General features: G+C 40.1%; 2 protein-coding genes across 7 annotated transcripts; one reads left to right on the forward strand and one right to left on the reverse strand.

Annotated features, from left to right (window-relative positions):
* The first annotated feature begins 291 nt into the window (after positions 1-291).
* Positions 292-16,637, forward strand: col9a3 (collagen, type IX, alpha 3). 2 transcript variants are annotated; one of them, XM_086278504.1, is made up of 32 exons: positions 292-528; positions 1,303-1,371; positions 2,639-2,674; positions 3,229-3,300; positions 3,436-3,489; positions 6,565-6,600; positions 7,028-7,051; positions 7,240-7,293; positions 8,058-8,111; positions 8,292-8,333; positions 8,438-8,494; positions 9,004-9,057; positions 9,570-9,623; positions 9,755-9,808; positions 9,895-9,948; positions 10,079-10,132; positions 10,212-10,265; positions 10,350-10,403; positions 10,494-10,547; positions 10,650-10,694; positions 10,784-10,837; positions 10,956-11,009; positions 11,746-11,799; positions 11,882-11,953; positions 12,501-12,536; positions 12,731-12,775; positions 13,291-13,323; positions 13,937-14,083; positions 14,195-14,249; positions 14,370-14,552; positions 15,226-15,303; positions 15,479-16,637. In XM_086278504.1, exons 1-32 carry the CDS (start codon positions 463-465, stop codon positions 15,661-15,663), a joined length of 2,037 nt encoding a protein of 678 aa, XP_086134630.1. In that variant the 5' UTR covers positions 292-462; the 3' UTR covers positions 15,664-16,637. The 2 variants fall into 2 exon arrangements, with proteins under 2 accessions (XP_086134630.1, XP_086134631.1); XM_086278505.1 differs by lacking the exon at positions 292-528 and having other exon boundaries at positions 1,349-1,371; positions 7,033-7,051.
* On the reverse strand, positions 15,743-21,239 carry LOC147306047 (uncharacterized). 5 transcript variants are annotated; one of them, XM_086278508.1, is made up of 8 exons: positions 21,029-21,239; positions 19,928-20,014; positions 19,443-19,828; positions 19,191-19,347; positions 19,023-19,089; positions 18,752-18,908; positions 17,721-17,862; positions 15,743-17,309 (listed from the first exon to the last, which is right to left on the reverse strand). In XM_086278508.1, exons 1-8 carry the CDS (start codon positions 21,089-21,091, stop codon positions 17,187-17,189), a joined length of 1,182 nt encoding a protein of 393 aa, XP_086134634.1. In that variant the 5' UTR covers positions 21,092-21,239; the 3' UTR covers positions 15,743-17,186. The 5 variants fall into 5 exon arrangements, with proteins under 5 accessions (XP_086134634.1, XP_086134635.1, XP_086134636.1 ...); XM_086278509.1 differs by lacking the exon at positions 21,029-21,239 and adding an exon at positions 20,330-20,741; XM_086278510.1 differs by lacking the exon at positions 19,928-20,014.
* Between the last annotated feature and the right edge of the window lie 613 nt (positions 21,240-21,852).

Here is a 21,852-nt window from a genome sequence, read left to right on the forward strand (position 1 = left end):
AAACTAAAAACTCATGGAAAACGTTTGGATACATCAGGAGAGCAGCAGAGCTTTCCCCGTTTACTTCTGGATAATCAGGCTCCTTTTAACAACCAGAGGTGTCGCCCCTGCTGGCCAATGTTTTTTTTTTATTTCCTGTGTTTCTTCCACATACATTTCACTGTGGGGGGTAATTCGGCCCACATTTTCAGAGTCCGAAATCTTGTCTCCCCTCTGCATACTACCACCTTCTCCACCTCCCACCCCCCTCTCGCCTGTGTTCAGCCAGCTAGATTGAGTTCAGCCCCTTCGGCTGGAGGCTCGGGTTTATCTGGAACTAAAGAGAAAGCTATTCAGGAGCTGTGCGCCGCCAGGTGAAGGAAGGCTCCGTTTTGGACGCTGGGGGGGAGCGAGAGAGGACCGAGGGCCGGGGATTTGACTTTTTCTGTATAAACTCGGGTTTGTGAGGGCGAGTGGGGAGCTATGGCGGTGCTTTCTGCGCTTTGGGTGCTTTTATTGTCCCAACTATTGATATCATCCTCAGCCCAGGTAAGAGTTACTAAGTTATTACCCTTCTTTTTCTTTGCGCGTCATTGGTGATGGGTTTGTTTTTTACCTGCAGATCTCATGTAGTAAGCCAGTAATTTAAAAAGTGTGTCTTTTGTTTTGGTGACAGTGATGATGATGATGATGATGATGATGATGATGATGACAGAAGTGACTCTCTTCCGGCAGGTTTCAGGCAGACATTTACACACTACCTGAGAACCTGATGCTTTCTGTAAACCTTTTTCCTTAGTTGTACATATATTGTAATTAATCCTGACAAATTAAAGAGGAACTAAAATGAACAGGGGTCTCTCTGGTTCTGCAGGTTTGTTGCTCTGCTGTGTAATTGTGTGCAGGTGGCTCTCTTTTGCGCTAGTTAGTGAAGTCAGGCCGAACCTGTGGAATGCGCGGATTGGAGATCAGTGCGCACAATGAAACCTCTGTTCACTCCCTGACTGAGCTGAGCTGTGGAGCAAGTCTTTAGAGCAAAACTGTTGTATTGGGTGATCATAGCAGTACAGGTTTAATTGAAGAGGATTCTCATAGTGTTCTTACAGCACTGATTTGAATAATGATTTTCATCGTGATGTATATGGTTGCCGTTACATCGTTAATATCAGTTGTATTATTTTCTATCTCTCTCCCTCTCTCTTATTCAGTCTCACAGTCACTGTGTCAAAATATGCCAAACATTTATCACCACTTTCTGTTGCCTCCAAATTTTTACTGCATTCCATCAAAAGAGGGTTGATTCTCATTAATTTCATGTTCCAGAGGCCAGGCCTCAGAGGAGCTCCTGGCCTACAAGGACCCCCAGGGCCACCAGGAAGGGATGGCACTGACGTGAGTAGACCAAGGGTGTCTGCATATAAAAACACCTCTCTGTCACTTAGACTATTAAACATGCACCAAAGTTCAAGACGATGGGAGTTAAGAGTAGATGGTAAGCACTTATATTTTTGTGGGTAATAAACCCACATATATTAATTTATTTTAGATTTATTTTCATATTTTAAGCAAAATTGGGAGTAAAAGTACAGAATAAGAATACAGACAGATGTTGGGGTTTTTTTAACCGAAAATTTAGTTTATATAGAAATTCACACTCAGTTACGTATGGTATACTATGGTTTGCTTGTGTTTAGGTGTGGATAGGTGATATTATTTATTAGCATTATTTGAGTGACTCCTCCCACAACCCCTCCTACAAGTATTAAATAATAATGATGGCTATTAGGTAGGCAGGCTTTAAGTTTATCTTGTGAACAGAGTTGTTCTAAATTAGAAAAACTTATGTTTTCTTGAAAAAAAACATTTTATTTTGTCTACAGTGCTCCTTAAGATGATTACAGGACTCATACAGTGTTAAGGCCATTATAGCATGTAGTTAGACAAATCAGAGAATACAGACAATGTTTTTACATTCCCCTGATGCCTTGCCTTTAAGGTTTTTATTGCAGGTAAGCATATGATGTTATAGTAAAAAAATTAATAGAGAGTAAAACAATAAAACAAGGCTTTATTTGCACAGGGATGAAGAGGAAATTGGATTACAGGCAAGCTAAGTAAAAAGAACAACTTTGCTAACGTTGCAGAGTACTCCCTTATCCTTTCTGATTTTTGTCAAACTAAACTAAAAAAAGAAAAACACTGAAAGCAAATGTTGTCCATGCCTGTCAGAAAACTTTTAGTTGTGACTCCAGTGAAGCTTAGGCTAACAGAGGGCCCATTCATACATTCCCCAACCCCGTGAGACCATCTGAAGTTACACCTCATACCTCCTGCCTGCACCTTCAGCACCCCTCCCCTATACAAACCAAACTGTCATGTGACCGGTCAGCATCAGGTCGCTGACTGGTTTGGTAGTGTTTGCTCTTCCCCAGTCACAGCAGAAGCTAAACATTGTATAGAGTGAAGCAACCCACAGTCTCACTGCTTCAGTTACCTACAACACTAAGTTACTGATGAGTATTAAAGATGGGCTAATGCTAGCTCTCCAATAAAACACTAAAGTTTTTGGGTCTGTGTAGCAGTGGCTTTGAAATTTGTCTCTTTCAAGATTAGCTTGAAAACAAATTTACTTCTTTTTTTTTTTTAATCTGATTAACAGGGTAAACCAGGACCTCCCGGTCTGCCAGGGAAACCAGTAAGTATTCCAACAATTTTAGCAAAGTGTGTTTTATTCAGCCACAATTATAAGCATGCACCTAACTGTAAGTGTTTTTCTTGCACCTTTTGAGTTCCTCAAAATAGGTCAAATTATTGTAAAATGGTGTTAAATAGCTGCAACTTGTTTAAAGACCATGATCCAGAGACAGAATTGTTTCTCCTCCACTTGAAGTAAAATGCATATCCATGAACTATGGAGCAAAGAAAGGCTGCCATTTAAATTTAAATAGTGAATATGCAACTCACTAACAATTAACTAGATGTGCAAAACAAATAAATTAAGCGTAACATTATTAGGAGTCTTTCCTACTGCTTCATAAGTAATCAGACTAACCTGCCTTCAGTCAAAAGAAAACATCACCTTGGTGCCTTAAATAACCTGAAATCAGAAATGTGTTACTTTACAGTCTTTCTTTTAGGTTTTCCCTTTAACGTGTTTACCTTTATTTTAGTTTGATGATGATTTTGTGACACAAGAAGAAGAAATCAGTTGTTTATCTGGGATGTAAATTACTCACTCTGCTTTTGTAGGGTCCCAAAGGGAAAGCAGGAAAACCAGGGGGACCAGGACAACAAGGACTGCCGGGACTTCCAGGTGTCGATGTAAGTGTCTGATAAGCAAACACAGCCAGTCCTTAAACTAACAGGACACCAGCTCTGTTTTTATCTGTACACAAACATAGAGATGCTATAAAATGACCAGTTACTGTTTAAAACATCATTGCACTTCCTCTCCAGGGTTTGACAGGTCCCGATGGTCCTCTTGGCAGGGATGGACCCCCAGGAGAACCAGTAAGTTTTTCTCAGTTTTATGAGCTTTCTGGGACACTGCGAATAAATTTAAAGATGCACTAGCTGGGTTTAAAGACCTCCTATCTACTTCACACTGGCCTTCATAATTTAGCTGAAGTCAGCCACTTGCAAGACACATGTAGGAACGTATGCATGCAAACTCTGCATGTTGATTCTGTTGCATGAAGATGCTTAAGAGGCCTAACAGGGACAAGGTCTGTGCTTTCTCTGTCAGCCTGGATTTGTCAAGCTGGCTCAGCCTCCTAGTGGGAATATTTTTAATGAGGGATCAGAATCGGATTTATTTCTACTGCTTCCATAATCCGGCTAGGAATGCACACAGTTTCCCACCAATCTGTGAAACCATGGGAGATAATGAACTCTTGCTCCAATGCCGAGGGTAAACTGGTATTATCCTATCAGAGGCACAAGAGAAGACAGAATTACAGCACCTATGACATCAACTGCTGCTGCATCTTAAAATGAAACAGGAAGGCTTTTCTTTACCATTGTGAATATATGAATATAACATATGATATGATAAAGACCGTGTGGCCACTATAAAATGGCTTCAAAGTGACCAACTAGACAGATAATGCTCTCACTCTCCAAGCCCCTTAGCAATTCCACTAATTAGCCAACTTAATGAGGAAGCTTGTGTCAACCCATGTCACTGATTACTCAGACGACTACACTGTTACTGCTGGCTCATAGTACTGAAGAGTCATGCAAAGACAAACAGGATTAAAGTGCTAAAGTCTTTGACAGAGTCAAAGTACAACTAACTGAATCAGACAAAGTAAAATCTGTGTGAGTGTATACACAGCAACATCACAACCATTTGTTTATGATTTGTGTGACAGTATGTCCTATTACACGCTGAGGAATGGAGCGAATTAGTGTAACATTGCTGTGTTACATCTGTTTGTTTGGAGTCATTTTGCCAATCGTCCTCTGAGGCACCACAAATACAGCTGGGAGGAAGTAAACAAAGGAGAACTAAAAGAAAAGAAGACGGGGCACCTCAGCAGACCACAGTTTGATCATTTAGTCCAATAACTTGAAAAATAATTATTGAAAAAGCATTTTATCACTGTGTCCTCCACAGCTAGCCTAAATCTTGGCTAGAAAACCAAACTTAGGCCCAGCCAATGAGATTATCTGTTTTTATCTTTCTATTGCTCTTTCTTTCTTTTGTTTGTTTGTTTGTTTGTTTAGTTGGGAGGGCATCATTGTATAAATATTACACATGAGTTCAAATAATATTTTATTTGTAATGTGCAATACTAAATATTTGACGATATGCTTTTGTTCTGAGACCTCCCCGTCCTCCCATGCACGTGTGAAAAAGTGTCATAACGACACACGAGATGCTCACAAAAAAGCAGTCTTTACAGCTCAGCCCAAAAAAGCCCTTTAGCTCACATATTTCACACGATTCACACGTTTTTTTTGCCGACATCTTCCAGTACTGATGATGGGAGAGTCCATCTGCTAAAGTCTTCTGCAGTGCATCCCACAGATTGTCTCTGGGGTTGAGATCTGGAATCTGTGGTGGACAATCCACGAGTGAAAATGATGTCTAATGCCTCGTGAACCACACTTTCACAGTTTGAGCCAGAAGAATCCTGGCACTGGCATCTTGGAACATGCCTCTGCCATCAGGGAACAAAAAATCCATTGATGGAAAAACCAGGTCGTTCCACATATTCAGGTAGTTAGCTGATCTCATTTTTTCAGGTACATAACGTTGCTCAGTGTACGCCTCCAATTCAGTGCAAGAATCTCATATTTTTTCTATGTTCATGTTCATGGACATTAATTCTAATATTTTGTCATGTGAGCACAAATTTTTGAGTGACATATTTAGAGATAATAAGATAAGATAAGATAACCTTTATTAGTCCCACATGTGGGAAATTTGTTTTGTCACAGCAGGAAGTGGACAGTGCAAAAGTTATGAAGCAAAAATTAGAATACAATAAGAATAAATACAGTCCACAACTGTACAGAATAGAATAAAATAAAATACTATATACAGTAGAATAAAATAAAATATACAATAGAATAAAAATAGAATACAAATGCTGTATACAACTGAGTAAAAATACAACGATGCCAGAAAAGAGTATTGCATTGTTGTAATTGTTTGTATTGTATTGTAATTGTTGTGTCAGAGGCACATATTTTGTCCAGAGAAAGCAGGAAGGAACCATCATTGCAAACAAGAAATCAAACCTTTAAAAGAGATCACAGCCATTGAATTTGAACCCAGACAATAACCTTTTTCTAAATCCAAGGTAGTAATTCTTAATGCCTAACTTAAACCAAGTTGAATTTAGGCCCCTTGCATGAGCAGTGAAATGATTTGCTCCATCCCCAACCCATCCAAGTCCTCCAACCTTTATTTTTCATTTATATGCCATAAATAGTAGCAGATCACAGATCTGATACAGCATGACAGCAGGTGTTTGGGTGGGCACGGGTTGCAAAGTGGCTTGCAAATGCACAAAAACGGCAGACAGACCAAGACAAATTCAGCACTGCATGATATTAACCAACTGGATGCATAAAGTGGCATCAGATGAGTGTTCAGCTGATGTAGCTCTGTTGTTAAGATCAGGTGATCTACCAGAACTGTGGGCTGGCTCTTCCTGACCTAACACTAGGCTGAAATGTATTGCCAAAACTATGGAAGCTTGCGTCGAGATAGACGTTGTACTGTTTGAAACTATTTTTTTCATTTAGAATAAGTTGATGTTTATCACCAGTACTGTTCATCCTGCTGGAATAGCAGACTTTATTAACACATAAAACACAAACTGTTGCAGACAGGCTACTTTAAAGCTAAAGTATATATATAAAAAGGAAAAAAAATCGGAATTTCTGTTATGTCTATATGTGAGCATTTATTGTAGCGTCTCTACTTTACAATATAAAGTGCCTTGGGGTGAGTGTTTTTATGAGTTGGCGCTATATAAATAAACTGAACTGAATTGAATAGAATGGGCCTTAAAAGTTTCTGCTAGGTGTGATTATGCCTGAGAGGCTGATTGTGATTTTGTGTATCTACAGGGTGAAGCAGGTCCTCCTGGGCCACCTGGACCTCCTGTAAGTAACCCCACATGTGTAAAACCTAACAAGCCTTTATTTTCCTCTTCTCTTATAAGTAAGCGCATGACTGAAGCTACTGTTACACAGAATATTTCCCTAAAATACTTTTACCCACAGTAATTATTAAACCTACAGCAGTTGCTTTTTTCCGACTTTATTATTTCATGCTGAGAGAATACCTTTCTGTACTTGTGCTCCTGTTAAGTCAGGTTTATGATCAGCTCTTGCCTGACTCGCGACAAAATGTGACACTCAGTGTCACATTTTGTCTTAGGATTACTCAGATGTCATATACATAAGCGCACACTAGCCTCAAAGCAACAATCCATGAGAAATATTCTCATGGTGGATATTGTTTCAGTGTGTGAATCTAATCATTTCCCAGGTGTTTGTGACTTAATTTGCCTTCCTGTGTCTTCCGTAGGGCAGAGGGAGACCAGGAGCTTCAGTGAGTACACAGCACTGTCTTTTTATGTTGTTCTGGGGGAGTACACCTGTGGTGTCCTTTTTTTATTTATTCATTTTTGCTTATTTGCATTCTGCGATTAGATGCTCGTTATTCTTTGATGTAGTTCAGACAGTGTGCGGCATATGTACTCTGGTGGCATGCGAACACCCAGTCTCTTTTGTTTCTAGGGACTTCCCGGCACCAACGGGTTGCCAGGCGGACCCGGACCCCAGGGCCCAGTGGTGAGTGTCTCTAATTAAGATCTCCTGTCATCATTAAGTGATTTCTTCATTCAAATAAGAATGAGGTAGTCTGTTTCATTTCTGTAACTACAGGAAACTCTTATGTTCCGCTTGATTTTTAATGTGAAAAGATAATCGCAGAAAATGTATACACGAGCCTCTGCAGCAGAAACAATAAGCTACAGTAAAGCTAACAGATCCTGTGATCTCAGCTTCAAATCAACCACGACAACATTGCCCTAAATTTCTGTATACTGTAGCAGGAGGATAAGAATAACCACTGACCGAGAAGGACACATCGTCAGTGTTTCTACTGGGTCACACTTTATTTAGGCTGAACTCAGCTCATTTGTAAAAGCTCAGTAGGTTTCCAAAGACCCCGCAGGCCTGTTAGACGTCAGTGCAATGTTCAGGCTACTCTCAGAATTACTATAGCAACGGGTCATCGGTTGTTCACTGAATAATCATAAATAGTGTTTGATATGGGTTTTCTACAAAAAAAGTCTAGCAAGACGTTTCCTTTTTAAATTAAATTATTCTGATTGCTCTAGAGGTTTCAAGTTTACTTCACTCTGTACAGTTAAGCTCAAACAACAGTGTGAAATGAAAACAAGAAAATCACTTTTTTTTGAGTATAGTACAAAGAAAATTCCTGATTTTAATCTAGTTCCATCACAACCTTCCAAATTAAATAATCACGTCTTTTATCCTGAGATGCTGAAGGTGCTTCTGCTTCCCCTGATGCTCCTCTGTGTGTTTCTCAGGGTCCTGAGGGTCTTCCAGGACTACCGGGACCTACTGGCCCAGATGGACTCCCAGTAAGTGCAGTTATCATTGTATATCTGGTGTTGGTACAGTAGCCACATTGTCATATTTTCCCAGTCACCCAGTGGATATCAGGAAAAGCACTAAAAAACAAAGAATGCAGCAAAGTCACGTTTAAAGTAAATGTCGCCGTATTTCTCACTTGTGTGTGTTGTCATTATTCAATCTTTCAGGGTCTTCCCGGTACACTTCATGATCTCAATGGAGACCTTCTGGTAAGTGTTTCTTGTGAAAACGGTGTGATTGCAGAAAAATGAAGATGTGCTCTCTACATGCACTGGCTGTAGAGGTCTCAGTTTTTTGTCTCTGTACTCTGCAGTGTCCTGCAATCTGTCCCCCTGGCCCGCCTGGTCCTCCGGGAATGCCGGGATTCAAGGTAAACAGAGTTTTGGGGGGTTTTGTTTTGTGTTGTTTTTTAAGCACGATGCTAGACCAAAGGTGGCCGACAGGAAAGAGTCATACTATAAAAAGCAATTTAAGTAGCACTAACAAAAGTGTTTCAGAAATGTAAGATGACCTTCTCAGAATGCATCTGCTGCTACAGCCTATATCTACTAACCTACCAACAGCAATGTAGCATGGCATTGCTCATGAAAAAAACAATGTATGGAGTTAAAATGCACAAAACTAAATGTTTGGCATTCCATTAAAATTAAATTTAAAATGAGCTGAATTGTGGGAGCATTGCTTAAATGATCCGTAGTCCATCACAACTGCACAGAGGAAGCTGTGTGGTGAAAAGAAGAAGCAGAGGTGTTATTGTCATACAGTTTATTAGATCTAGATCACAGTAAACCCAAAATGTTGCTGAAATCTCCCAGTGTGTAAATATAAGCACTCGGCCTATGACGGCATTCACTTCTGTGTGTGTTTGTGTTCATTTAGGGTCACACTGGGCATAAAGGAGACAAGGGAGAACCTGGAAAAGATGGAGAGAAAGTGAGTTAGATATATGGCTTGAAGATTTTTTCCTGTTTCTGTTATTATTATTTTATATTACGGCGGAAATGAGCTTCCTCCGAAGGGTGGCTGGCCTCTCCCTTAGAGATGGGGTGAGAAGTTCGGCCATCCGGGAGGGGCTCAGAGTAGAGCCGCTGCTGCTCCACATCGAAAGGAGCCAGCTGAGGTGGTTCGGGCATCTGACAAGGATGCCTCCTGGGCGCCTCCTGGGTGAGGTGTTCCGGGCATACCCCACCGGGAGGAGGCCCCGGGGCAGACCCAGGACACGCTGGAGAGATTATATCTCTCGGCTGGCCTGGGAACGCCTTGGTGTTCCCCCGGATAAGCTGGAGGAGGTGGCTGGGGAGAGGGAGGTCTGGGCCTCTCTGCTTAGGCTGCTGCCCCCGCGACCCGGCCTCGGATAAAGCGGATGAAGATGGATGGATGGCTGAAAAGAGAATCAACATCTTTCTGTGATTTAATGTTTACATTTTGCCCTGTTTTGTCTGTAGGGTGATGCTGGACCACCGGGTCCACCAGGTCTTCCTGGCACTGTGGGTCTGCAGGTGAGATTTGCCCACATAAGTTTTGCTGATTTAATGCACTACGAAAAGGATTTTCTGAAGAATTATTTGATGATAATAGGTTGTTGTTGTCTTTTGTTGTGCTTTCAAAATGTTCAAATGCTGTGTTTCAGGGTCCACGTGGTCTAAGAGGTTTACAAGGCCCAATGGGACCTGTAGGCGACAGAGTAAGCAGCTTTTACCTGTTTTCACTCAGTAGATGTAGATTTGTGTCAGGGTGTTTCTTTTGACCTCGTTCTCTGTTTGTCCCCAGGGCTTCCCTGGTTTCAGAGGCAAGCCTGGCATCCCTGGCATTATTGGAAAGACAGTGAGTCTCCCAATGTTTATATCACAAAAATAGAAAGAGTTTATTAGTCCTGGTTAGTAGTTCACAGCTTAAATAAATGGCAGATCCCATCAATGAATAGCTGTGTGTGTGTTTAATCTGATGTTTCCAGGGTGGTGGCGGAGAAAAAGGACCACAGGGATTCAAAGGACCCAAAGGAGAAATAGTATGTAAAAGAATTTTGATCTGTGATTTGAGCGTATACATAAGATGTAAATATCAAGTCTCAATGTGTCTTTTAACAGGGTAAAATTGGTCCCAAAGGAGCTTCTGGTGGACCAGGGCCCAAAGGAGAGCCTGTAAGTGCAAATATACAGAATTTAAGATTCTATATTTATATAACCTGTCAGAACAATGCGAGTCATATCTGATGGATTCAACAGGGAATTCCTGGCAGAGATGGCAAAGACGGAACCCCAGGGTTGGATGGTGAGAAGGTAAGATGCTTTTTTTTTTTTTTAAATCTTTTGCTTTAACTGCTTAATTAAAGAGATTTTACACCAACTATGACGTCTGTCTGCTGACAGGGCGATCCTGGACGCCACGGGGTAGTTGGAGAGAAAGGACCAAATGGCCTTCCTGTAAGTGTTATTAATAATCACCACTTTCATCACTGCCATGAGAATCACCTTCACTTTCTGTGCTTTATGATGTACATTCATGTCATTTTTGGGGGGTTCTAGGGTCTGCCAGGAAAGGCTGGTACAACAGGATCTAAAGGAGAAGCTGTGAGTATCACCACAAAATCTATTCTAACTTTAAAACTATGATTAGAAACATGGAGGAAAACTGTTATGTTCTCGTTCCTTTACACCAGGGTGATCCAGGAAAGCCCGGGGAGATGGGACCCTCTGGAGAGCCAGGGATTCCTGTATGTATCTGATGGTGCTTTTAGGGAGTTACAGTCTAATAAATGTGTCACTTGACCCAGCAGGTGAGCTCTCTAAACTTTTCTGACTTGTCTTGCAATTTCTTTCACTTCTCTTCAGGGTGAGATTGGCATCCCAGGAGAGAGGGGGATAGCAGGTCCAAGAGGAGTGGCGGTAAGTTAATGATCACGCTGTATATTAAGTGAAATCGTGCACTACCTGTTGGTGCATTGCTGAAATTCTAGCATTGCTATTTAAAAAAAAAAATCAGAAAAAGCCTCAATATAAGCTCTGCCACATTATTAAAATTCCTGCTGCACATCTTTTGATTATAACCCATTTATAGAATTTAGGCTTAGGAGTTTCCAATACTTTTAAAGTTTGCTTCTTTAATGACCAGTAGGCAGTTTTTAAAGCACAATGGCTGAAAAAGAGATGGGATTAACAGAGCCCAAAGTAAAAGGCTAAAACGAGGAGCAGTCTACAACATGGTACTAAATTGGAATTAAATGAACCACTGGCCTTCCATGTGAATGATAATCTCGAAGAGTGCTAGGAGTATTTTTCTCTGATTCAGTGACTTACTAAGGTGGAGTAATGGAGCGATACCTACAGGGAGAGCAGGTATTCATGAGGGAAGAATTTATAAACAGAGAGATCTTTGTTTTTCACATCAGAGCCTGCGGCAAGGAAAGAAAGATAAAACTCGCAACGGAATTAACACCCCTACTATCACACAACGCACTGCATAATAAATCCTGCCTCACATAACGACCTCCTGCATTTGTTTAGTTTCTCTTACCCGAATCAAAAGAAGGAAGCATCATTAATTTCCAGTGCTTTTTTTTTTTTTTTTTTTAGTGCTTCATGTTTTCTAGAAAAATGACATGACTATGTCTCTTTCTGACAGGGAGGTATTGGACCAGTGGGCAACCCTGGGCCTCGGGGAGTGAAAGGCTTCCAGGTAGTTGCTTTAAATGATTTATCATCATCATTTTTTCTTATTACTATTTCTTAATTTAATGACTTTGTGTCATGTGCTGCAGGGAGTCAAAGGAGACTTGGGAGATCCGGGTCTTCCAGGACCAACGGGAATTCGTGGAGAATTTGGTGACAGGGTGGGTTTTTAATTATTCAGGAGAATGATGTCCCTATAACATCTTAAAATGTCTATTTTGTCACCCCAGTAGTCCAAAATGCAAATGTGACCAGTTTACAGCTGAAGTAGAATATGACAGCAAGAAATGTAAAGTGATGGAGTGACTGACTTATTTGTTGCTAAAAAAAAAAAAACAACCCCAGTATAAAACAAACATGGACATGTGTGGGTGTGTCCCCGCGTATCTCCACACAATCACAGTGGAGACGTGTGACTGTCCAGCTGTGTTCACGTTAGGACACTGTATCCCACTGTATTACCATCCTGTCTCAGTCTTAGTGGTATAAACTCAAACTGCAGCCCAGCACAGACACAAAGTGGCCTCCTGTTCAGAACATGAGGACAGAACAAAGCCAGCCTTTATACCAGTCCTGGTTCCCCTCAACCAGCCCACCGTGCTTCCTTTCATCCCCCACCCCCATCCTTTTCCCAGCCAGCCGGCCTTCAATAAATATCTCTGCATGCCTCTTATTTATTCTCTCATTCTCTTTTTTTCAATCCTATAGGGCCCAGTCGGGGCTTCTGGACCTAAAGGAGACATGGTAAGTCACCAACATCTCCACTGATGTCCTGTGATAGTTTTCATCCAGCTTTTTGAAAAGTAAACTAAAGAAATGATTATTTTATATGTATAGTCCTGCAAATACATCGATTTTTCATAAGCTTATAAGATGAAAGACTTTCTTCAGTTATGAGTTATGTCACATGCAGTTCAGATCTCACGTTGTCATTTCAGGGTGTTGCAGGAAGTGATGGGTTACCAGGAGAGAACGGAGATCCTGTAAGTGTTTTCGTCATTGTCTGAATACTAACACTGTGCGGTGTTCGTAACCTACAGAGCAGTTACTGTGTTTGCAGTAGTTAGTTGTACTCTTGGTACAGAGGCTAAGACCATTCCACCTACTCAAGTACATGCACATGTCTTTAACGCACTTCATTGTTTTGTACAAGTGTATTTGGCTCTACGGGTCCTTTCACACGGGTTTTATGGTGCTGGACAAAAAGTTTTAGGGAGGTATCTTTTAGTTTTTGCTGCCAATGGATCAGAAAACACTGAAAATATGGATATTTGTACATAATTATAAACAATTATTTAAATCTACTTATTCTGATAGTGTATTTCTCTGTATTTTAGCATGACTTTGGGCTCTTATCTATTGTCTTTATCCCCTCTTTTTTTTATTCAAAGCTGCATGAAAGATGCTGTACCAAACAATGTTTGACTGTTTGAATGCTGCATACTGTTCTGTAATATAACGTTTTCAGAATTATCTAAAACAATGTCCTTATTTCCAGGGTCCCTTTGGGCCAGTGGGACAAAAAGGGCAGGTGAGCTATATTTCCTGTCACATTTTGCAATGTTTTGTGCTTTTACATCTTAGAAATCAGCTTTTTATCACCAAACTATTAACATCTATTAACACCAAACATTTATCAGATGTTGTGTGTGGGTGTAATTAGCAGCAAGTTTGTTCCAAACTCCCTCTGTTTCTGCTCCCTCACTAAACATTTAAAACTGGCACCTAGCTCTGAGCTTTTGCCTACTTATCAGAGTCACTGCACATGATTCAGCCTCACATTCCATGTTTAATAGGATTAATTAGAGATAGGTATTGCTGCTTTAGCTTTATTGGCCTGTTTGCTGCTATGGCCACGAGGGAAAGGCGAGTAACATTAAGCTGCAGCACAATTTATGTAATTAGAGACAGCACTGATGAGCCACCCTCTCTTAGTCTCATTTACTGTTTGCTGTGCTAGTTGGAGTAATTATCAAGCAACAAGATGCCACCCTCGCGTTGTTTCAACAGACCCACTTTGCTCCTCATTTGGTGTTTAGTCAGCGATCAAATGTTATGGATGTTTTCAGCTTCAGTTTGGAATAAATCAATTTGTTTTTGCAAACATAATGAGCGATTTAACAGATAATTGTTGTTGATTGTAGCCAGGGAAGCGAGGTGAACTGGGGCCTAAAGGCGTGACAGGTCCACAAGGAGAGGTTGGGGGAAGAGGGCTTCCAGGAAAAGAAGGCCCAATGGGCTTCCAAGGGGAACAGGGTGTGCCTGGACTTCCAGGAAAGAGAGGTGTACCTGTAAGTGTGCTGTTCTTTTTTCTTTTTCTTTTTTGACTGCACAAAACTACCTGGTTAGAACATATAGATGTAAATGGTTTCATATAAACTGCCTCAAATCTGGTGTTTCAGGGTAAACTGGCAAGTGAGCAACACATCAGAGAGCTATGTGGCCCAATGATTGATGGTGAGAGATCCTAATTCAATCTTCACGTGTAACTCATTCTATTGTCAAATATATATATGTACCGGTATATATTTTTTTAAATGTGGGGTTTTTACCTTTTGGTGCTTCTCCAACATGTAGATCAGGTTGCACAACTGGCTGCCAACCTGCGAAGACCCCTGGCACCTGGAATGGTGGGCCGCCCCGGCCCTCCAGGGCCGCCAGGAAAGCCAGGAGTTGCAGGCTCTATTGGGCATCCAGGTGCCCGAGGTCCACCAGGGTACCGAGGCCTGCCAGGAGAACTTGGAGATCCAGGTCCCAGAGGTATGAAAAATAAAACATGTCACAGGAGCACAAAAATAATTTCACTGCTGTTTAGCCTTACGGTTGCATAATCAGATGGTTAACATCAAGGATAGAAGACATACTCAGATCCTTCACTCAAATAGCAATAGTACACAAGTACCAGTAAACACGTTGTATTAAAAGACATATTAGCAACATAACAACTTAACTATTCAAAAATAAAAATATTCATTTTAGCTGGAAAGAGATTTAATCATTCATTACTTCAGTGTAGAAACAATACATGAGATATTTAAGGCTGCTGATTACCAGCAAAAGATTGTGAGATGATTATTGGGCTAAAAAAACTTTCTTGCTACCCAAATATGAATTCTGTTTTCTTACTTTTGTTTGCTTTTCCTTACTAAAATATTGGATCATTTGATCTAGCTAAGCCTCGAGCAGTTACTTCCATAAAACCATCCCGAGTTTTTGGGGTTAAGAGAGAGCCATATTTGGTGGAAAAGCTAATTAGTCATGACAAAAAGCCCCACTGGGATTTTTATAAGAGGCAGCAAGACACAAAGGTTTGAATTCACTGTAAAGTTTAAACTGGTATAAAAAGGAAACATGTAAACTGTACTTTAGCACAACACCTATGTAAATGCACTTTGTTTCCACCACCGATTGAAATTTTCTGCTTTCACAACAGGTAATGTTGGTGAGGCAGGTGATAAGGGATTCATTGGTAAAGCCATTGATGGGCCTCCCGGAGACCAAGGATACCAAGGTATGTGCTCTCATACGGAGAACTTCCATCTGAACCAGTCATTTTCTTTTTTATACCTACATTTGAACTACTGTTCTAAACATCCACTCATCTCAGACTTTGACTTGTCAAACAGACATAAGTGTATAAGTCTTCTATCACTCCTGCAACTTCTAACTACAGCACATTCCCACAGGTCTTCCAGGGGTACCTGGAATTGTTAAAGATGGGCGCGATGGCTCTCCAGGAGATCCAGGTGAGCCCGGAGAGCCAGGCAGAGTAGGCAGGACTGGGCACCAAGGACCTCCTGGAATCTGTGACACATCAGCTTGTCAGGGAACATCACCTGCTGGGAAATCCTCTAACCCCAAAAACAATTAAGCATAAGTTCCTGCACCCTGACACCATCCACTCCGAGGTGAGAGTTATAAGTGAGGATAAAAGGAATGAAAGAAGAGAGTGGCCACAAAAAAAAGTCCTCTTTATTTAAATACATGCATCACAAGTTGGGAAGAGTAACATCAGACGGTGTGATATTTCTGACAAAATAGAGGAACATCCAGCGAGTGACATGAACATCAGCGCAACTGAGAGACAAAAAAACAAACAACTTTATGATATGAAATGGAGAGAGGTAAGGAGAAGTGCAAGAGAACAACTGCATTGATCCAAGTACTATCACATGACAAGACTTGACTTACAAACACCTGGAAAGTGAATGATGAGTCCTTTGTGTATAAAAACTTTGTACATGTTGCTTCAACACTTTGATTAACATCCTTCTGCAGATAACACTAAAAAAATGGTGACTGTCTCTGATGTGAATGTGCATTTATCATGGCCCATTATGTAAATCACAGATGTTACCTCAACATGGAAATAAGTGCAAGAAGCATAAAAGCCTCTGTGGAGGAGCTGTGTATGTACTGTAAAAGGAATAAAAAACAAAAATCCAGGTTCCCAGACATTGTGTAGATTAATGCAAGACAAAAAAGATTTGAGTCTTCTTTTTTTTTTACAGCTTGTTTTCTGTTATTGTTTTTTTTATGACATGTGAATTTGATTCTTCAGACTTCAGAATCAAAAGCAAAATAAACTCCTGAAAGCATAAATCACACATTGTAAAATACAGTTTAAGAATATTAGGAACAAAGTATTTTATTTTTTTTCCCCAATCTGCAATGACCACATCCACTATGTACTACCGGTGCTGTAACTATTAAATATACATGACTTTAAATACTATTTATTATTTGTGGGTGACTGTTGTATGTACAGTAAGATGCTACAGCGACATGTTGTAAGAAAGAACAAATAAAGCCACTTTTCAGTAAAACATTACTCTTCTCTACATATCAAATGAACAGTCTGCTTTTCAGAATACTCTGCTGTAAACACTGAAATCAAAAAAGTCCATTAACTAACTAGGAAGTAACACTTACTTTGATACCAAACTGCTTAAATATCCAAATACAGAACAGATGTTGGCAGGCACTCAGTAGAAAACATTCTGAATGAATAAAAACCAACAGAAAACAAGACATTAAAGTGCAATTTTGAATACAGGGTATAAATACTGCACATATTATCAAAATAAAATAGTTGAAGGGACGGCATCTGCCAACTAGAGCGCCGCCTGTGCTTTTCGAAGAGAAACAGCGCCATCTGTGTGTGGAAAGCCCTTCCTTTCCAAAAGGTTGATGTGTTAAACTCGGCCCTCACACTACCTGAACTAATCCTTCCAGTTTCTAGATCGTTGCAGTGTGATCGAAAGGATATATTTTACCATGTCAACAATACTTCATCTTAACCCCACACCCACACCTCACTGGGCAAGCCTGAGCTACTCTGACAGTTGAATTTAGTTTAGTGGCTGACATATAGAAGAAAACAATGAGGAGAGGTCACTGCTCTGCTGCCAGGGAAATGCTGCTCAGTGTCTCATCCATCCTGTGGTGCACTGGGTCCTGACCTGAGCTGGACTTACCAAAGCGTTCTCTCTCATGAGCGAAGACTTTCTGGAACTCCTGCAAACAGAAGAATTGGAGGTTGAAGTGGTTCATGACACATAGTACCAGAGATGTTTTATCTTCCTGCAACTCTGTAGCTGTCTAGATCGCCCTTCTGGTGGCGGTAGTGCATGTTGTAAGTATGGCGTGATTTTATTTGCTGCGTTGTACATTTTTTTTCAGCATAATCTAACTGCAGCAGATGATTTCTCTCAGTTAAAACAATAAAGTTTATTTGATTTTAAACTGTAAAAATGTGAAGACTTTAGTTTGAACTCTAAATAACAAAAGTCACAAAGTTTCCTTCACTAATTAGACAGGCAGCAAGGGGAAATGTAATTAACTCTTATCTTCCAGCCACAGCTTTCTAGTCTCAGATAATTCAGTTAGAGGACACTTTTCATCAATCACTTTTCTACACATGCCCACCTCTTTAAAAGTGTCTCCATACGTTTTAGTAATGTATCTCAGGAAAGCTGTGGTCCACTGCAGGGTGGTGACTTTGTCCGTCTCCGAGTCACAGAACGGCACCAACGTGTTCAGTTCATCACAGCACAAACGAATCCTCTTCCTGTACGACAGCGCAGACAATGCAGATGATTTTGAGCGATGCAGTCCTGTATATTTAATAATCAGTCATCAGTCACTAAGAATTCTTTGGTAACTCGTCAGCAGTTTCAAATCATGAACCATTTAACTTCTGAGTGTATCGGTTTTAAACTGATTTAGCATTTGCATAGGAATCAGGTTTCTTTTCAGTCCTCAGTGACACTCTTATTTTAAATCAAAATAAATCAAGTTTCCACATAAAGCAGCTAAAACTAATGATCACAACCCAAAAGATGTTCAGTTCTGATGCGTTGCTGTTGCACTACTTATCTGAATATATTCAAACGAGGACTGAGTTCACTTAAATCATGCCATCACCACACTGTGAGTGCGAGGCTCTGAGAAGAAACTATGAATGCACTTTTGGTAAAAGGACTGGTTCTTATTTAGCACTTTTCTACTCTACTCAAGCACTCAAAGCGCTTTATACAACATTCGCCCATTCACGCAAGCACTTTCTATTACTGAAGGATGCATCAGAGTACAATATGGGGTTCGGTATCTTGCCCGGTGATACTTTGGCATGCAGACTGCACAAGCCATGGATTGAACCACCGACCTTCCAATTAATAGATGACCTGCTAAAACAGAGACAGACAACCACACATATTCAACTACAACCACCGCTAACCAGTGCACCACTGTTCCACCCGAAATAGAGGACAAAATGTTTAAAATTTGTAAATAGTTTTCTTTTTGTGCCTAAATGCAACGCCTTTTAAATCTCTGACCTTGAAAGCAAGCACACTTAACACACTTTAAGCATCCCAGGCTATTCCTGAAATGCAAATGTTTATCTTGTTGCACACTGGATGCAGGGACGCTTCCATGTGTAACCTTCGGCTGCTCACCTGCGCTCCCTCTCCTTACTGTTGTGTCTCTCCCGGCGCTGGCTGAGCAACATACTAGATCTAGCAATTTTCCTCCTGCTGCTCTGTGGCTCTCCAGCAGAGTCTGGGCCGGCTTTAGCAGCTTTGGGTATCACCGCAGCAGGTATCACCGCATCCTCTGTGGAAAAAACCCAAGCATGTGAGACCAAGTTAGACACAGCCTTTCAGTCCATAATTGTAGCCAACAACACAGTTATGGCTTATGAAGAAATATTAGAATACTAATTATTACTTTCTAGATTAACCAAAGGCAGCTCTTCTGCTGGGTGAAAATTTAAAACGCTCTTGGGGATCATAACCTGAAATTAAATCAGAAAAACCAAGGATTAAACAGTGGGCTCTGCTTTACCATTAAGAAATATTAAAAGCACATTGATTTGTTTTTTTCCCCCCAGCATACCTGTCCACACGTGTTGGTGACTGGGCCATAAACACCCTCTATATATGAACTAGACACCCCAAAAGAATTTGCTCTGTCCATTTTCACCCACTTCTGCTTTGGAGGATGCGTGACTGTCTCTTGAACCTCTGCAGACTGCTGAAGTATTGTCAAAAAACTGAAACATGACATATCACACAAAATGAGTACATGTATGCTATACTTTAATAAAATGATAGTCACATATAGTATATACATATCTCTGAAACTTACTTGCTGAGAACTGCAGACTGTATATCTTGTTGTCTTGTGGTTTCAGCACACATGGCGCTAAATCTTTTCTCTAAGCAAACTCTAGCAGCTGGTCTGGTGCGATTCTGTACAGACTTCTTGTCACTGGTAAAAGGTTCAGCTGGGCTTTCTTCAGCTCTAATTCTGGCCAGCACAAAACCTGGCACCTCTCCATAAGACACTGGTGTCTTTTCTCCAGGCATTACTATACAGTGGTCTTCATTTGAAGTTGATAGATCAATAGCCTGAGCGCTTCTGAAGGGAGAAATCACTGTGGATGTGGCCTGTTCTTTGACCATCACTGTAGAGAGGTGACATCTGACATCTGGAAACTCTGACTGTGCCTCCACATGGGCTTGGAGAAGATGCTGAAGGTGAGAACAGTCAACCTCTGTCATCTCCATCAGCCCAAGCTCACTGCCCAATACCTCCCCATGTTCATGGGTAAAGCATCCACCTTGACTCACAATCATTCCAGCAGAGTCACTTATCTGTTCTCTCGATGAAGGTAACACATTGATGTTTTTACAGGTTGAAGAAAAGGACATATTTCCCTACAGATCAGGAAAAATATTAGATATAATACAGACCACTTACTCTAAATACTTTGTTACTTAAAGTTACTCTTAATGTTAGCTAAAGAAATTGTATAATTATAATTTAGGTCGTGAAGGTACGTTGTCGTGAATTTTAGCTTAGCTACAATTAGCAAAGGAGACGTTGGCATAACCTGGGCAAAATCAACAGGCTGTACCGCCATTTTAAAACTTGTAATACTATTAGAAACTCCAGGGCATTTAAAACAATCAGTCTTAAGTTATACAAATGCATAAAAGGTTGTTATTACTGAATTAATAAAGTCTTTGTACCGCTTTCTGTTCGGGGATTAGCACGTATTAATGCTTGGCCTCAGGCTGTAACGACGACCGTGTCCAGTTACCGGCGCTAACCTTCTCCCCGTCACAGATAAACCTCCGATTATCTCAGTATACAATCATTTCTTTAAGCTCGTAAGCGGAACTTTAAACACAAAAACAAGCGGAAAATATACGAGGGGTCCTAAAGAAAACCGACAGCTGTCATCATAAATTACTTATGTCAAATTAGAAAATGTTATTTTTTTTATTGATCAGTTAGGGGGCGGAATAGTCCTACTTTTTCCACGCTTTTCTGTCATTCAGTATCTTTTTGGCGATCAAAAATAGTTAAATATGTTACATTTTTATACAAAAAACAGAATATGTAAATACATTGATTGCAGCTTCTTGAAACTTCATGGTTAGACAACTACATTTATACATGCGCATAGATAGATAGATAGATAGATAGATAGATAGATAGATTTCCAGATTTTCTGTTTTGATTATTTGATTCATAAAAACTGAAAGAGTGTCATTTTTTAAATGAATAAAAGCATTTGCACCTAAAAAAAAATTAGCACAATAAAAAAATATCTTAAAGTCTTTAGATATATAAAATAACTATCTAGTTTGAACCTCGTGGGGTCCAAAACAGACTGTGTCTCATGTGTTAAACATGTTATGGTCTGGTGAACTTTCCAGATTTACCTCATCTCCTGCTCTGAGCAACCTGGGATAGGTTTCCCCCACACAAATGACCCTACCTTCCATAAGTCGTTGAGAAAATGAATTAAATATATATTACAAAGAAAAAGAAGTTTAAGCACCACCCCTAACAGCACAACTGGCCAACATAGTACTTTTCTACATAACAAAAACTGTTCCACAATACTCATTCACATTGCAAAAACTGTAATGACTTCCTTATTTATTTTAAATAAAAGATTATTTCCAGTTGCAGTTCAAACTTTATACAGATTATCTCTTAAGACCTGAGAATAACACTACTATGGAAAACAGAGAAATTAATCCTAAGTAAAATGACAGAAAACAACAGAACAGCAGTAACAATGCTTGAGTTAAACTAGACTCCTGCAATACAAGTTTTATACATGTGGAGGGTTACAGAAAATATGTAGACCCACTTTCGCATATTGTGATTTCCACACTACCCAGCAAGAGGCCTCGAAAACCTAAAAACGAATTAAGTATTGCCTTAATTTGCCTGAAGTTTGAATCCATTGTGTGTGTGTGAATCAGCACCCACTTTACAAGACAACCAGTAACAATTAATACCTCAGAGTCATGAGTAATCTTTACAGTGATCAGAAGATCTGAAATGTTTCACCGAATAGTTTTAGCAGTTTGTATTTAAATAAAATAATCCAGCTTTTATGTCTCAGAATAATTTATTGCCATAAAGGTAGTAAAACTGTCACTTTTCTTTGATATGAGATTTGCTTGTTAAATTAACTGGTTTTAAGCTATCAATCTAAATGTGACAAAATAAGACTTCATATAAAGTGTGTTAC

The sequence above is a fragment of the Aulonocara sp. 'chitande type north' Nkhata Bay genome, linkage group LG20, assembly GCF_057382095.1.
Source record: "Aulonocara sp. 'chitande type north' Nkhata Bay isolate Kocher_YH1m ecotype deep benthic linkage group LG20, A_spYH_male_GT1.1, whole genome shotgun sequence".
NCBI lineage: Eukaryota > Metazoa > Chordata > Actinopteri > Cichliformes > Cichlidae > Aulonocara > Aulonocara sp. 'chitande type north' Nkhata Bay.

What these genes read in the sequence shown, in the direction of transcription:
- LOC147306047 (XM_086278506.1), bottom strand. Translation starts at nt 21,091, where the DNA reads ATGGAAGGTAGGGTCATTTGTGTGGGGGAAACCTATCCCAGGTTGCTC. An exon ending in CAGTCTGCAGTTCTCAGCAA is followed by an intron (nt 19,348 to 19,442) that starts GTAAGTTTCAGA and finishes GTCATGTTTCAG; the next exon opens with TTTTTTGACAATACTTCAGC. An exon ending in GCCTTTGGTTAATCTAGAAA is followed by an intron (nt 18,909 to 19,022) that starts GTAATAATTAGT and finishes TTTTTTCCACAG; the next exon opens with AGGATGCGGTGATACCTGCT.
- col9a3 (XM_086278504.1), top strand. Translation starts at nt 463, where the DNA reads ATGGCGGTGCTTTCTGCGCTTTGGGTGCTTTTATTGTCCCAACTATTG. An exon ending in ATGGACCCCCAGGAGAACCA is followed by an intron (nt 3,490 to 6,564) that starts GTAAGTTTTTCT and finishes GTGTATCTACAG; the next exon opens with GGTGAAGCAGGTCCTCCTGG. An exon ending in CGGGAATGCCGGGATTCAAG is followed by an intron (nt 8,495 to 9,003) that starts GTAAACAGAGTT and finishes GTGTTCATTTAG; the next exon opens with GGTCACACTGGGCATAAAGG.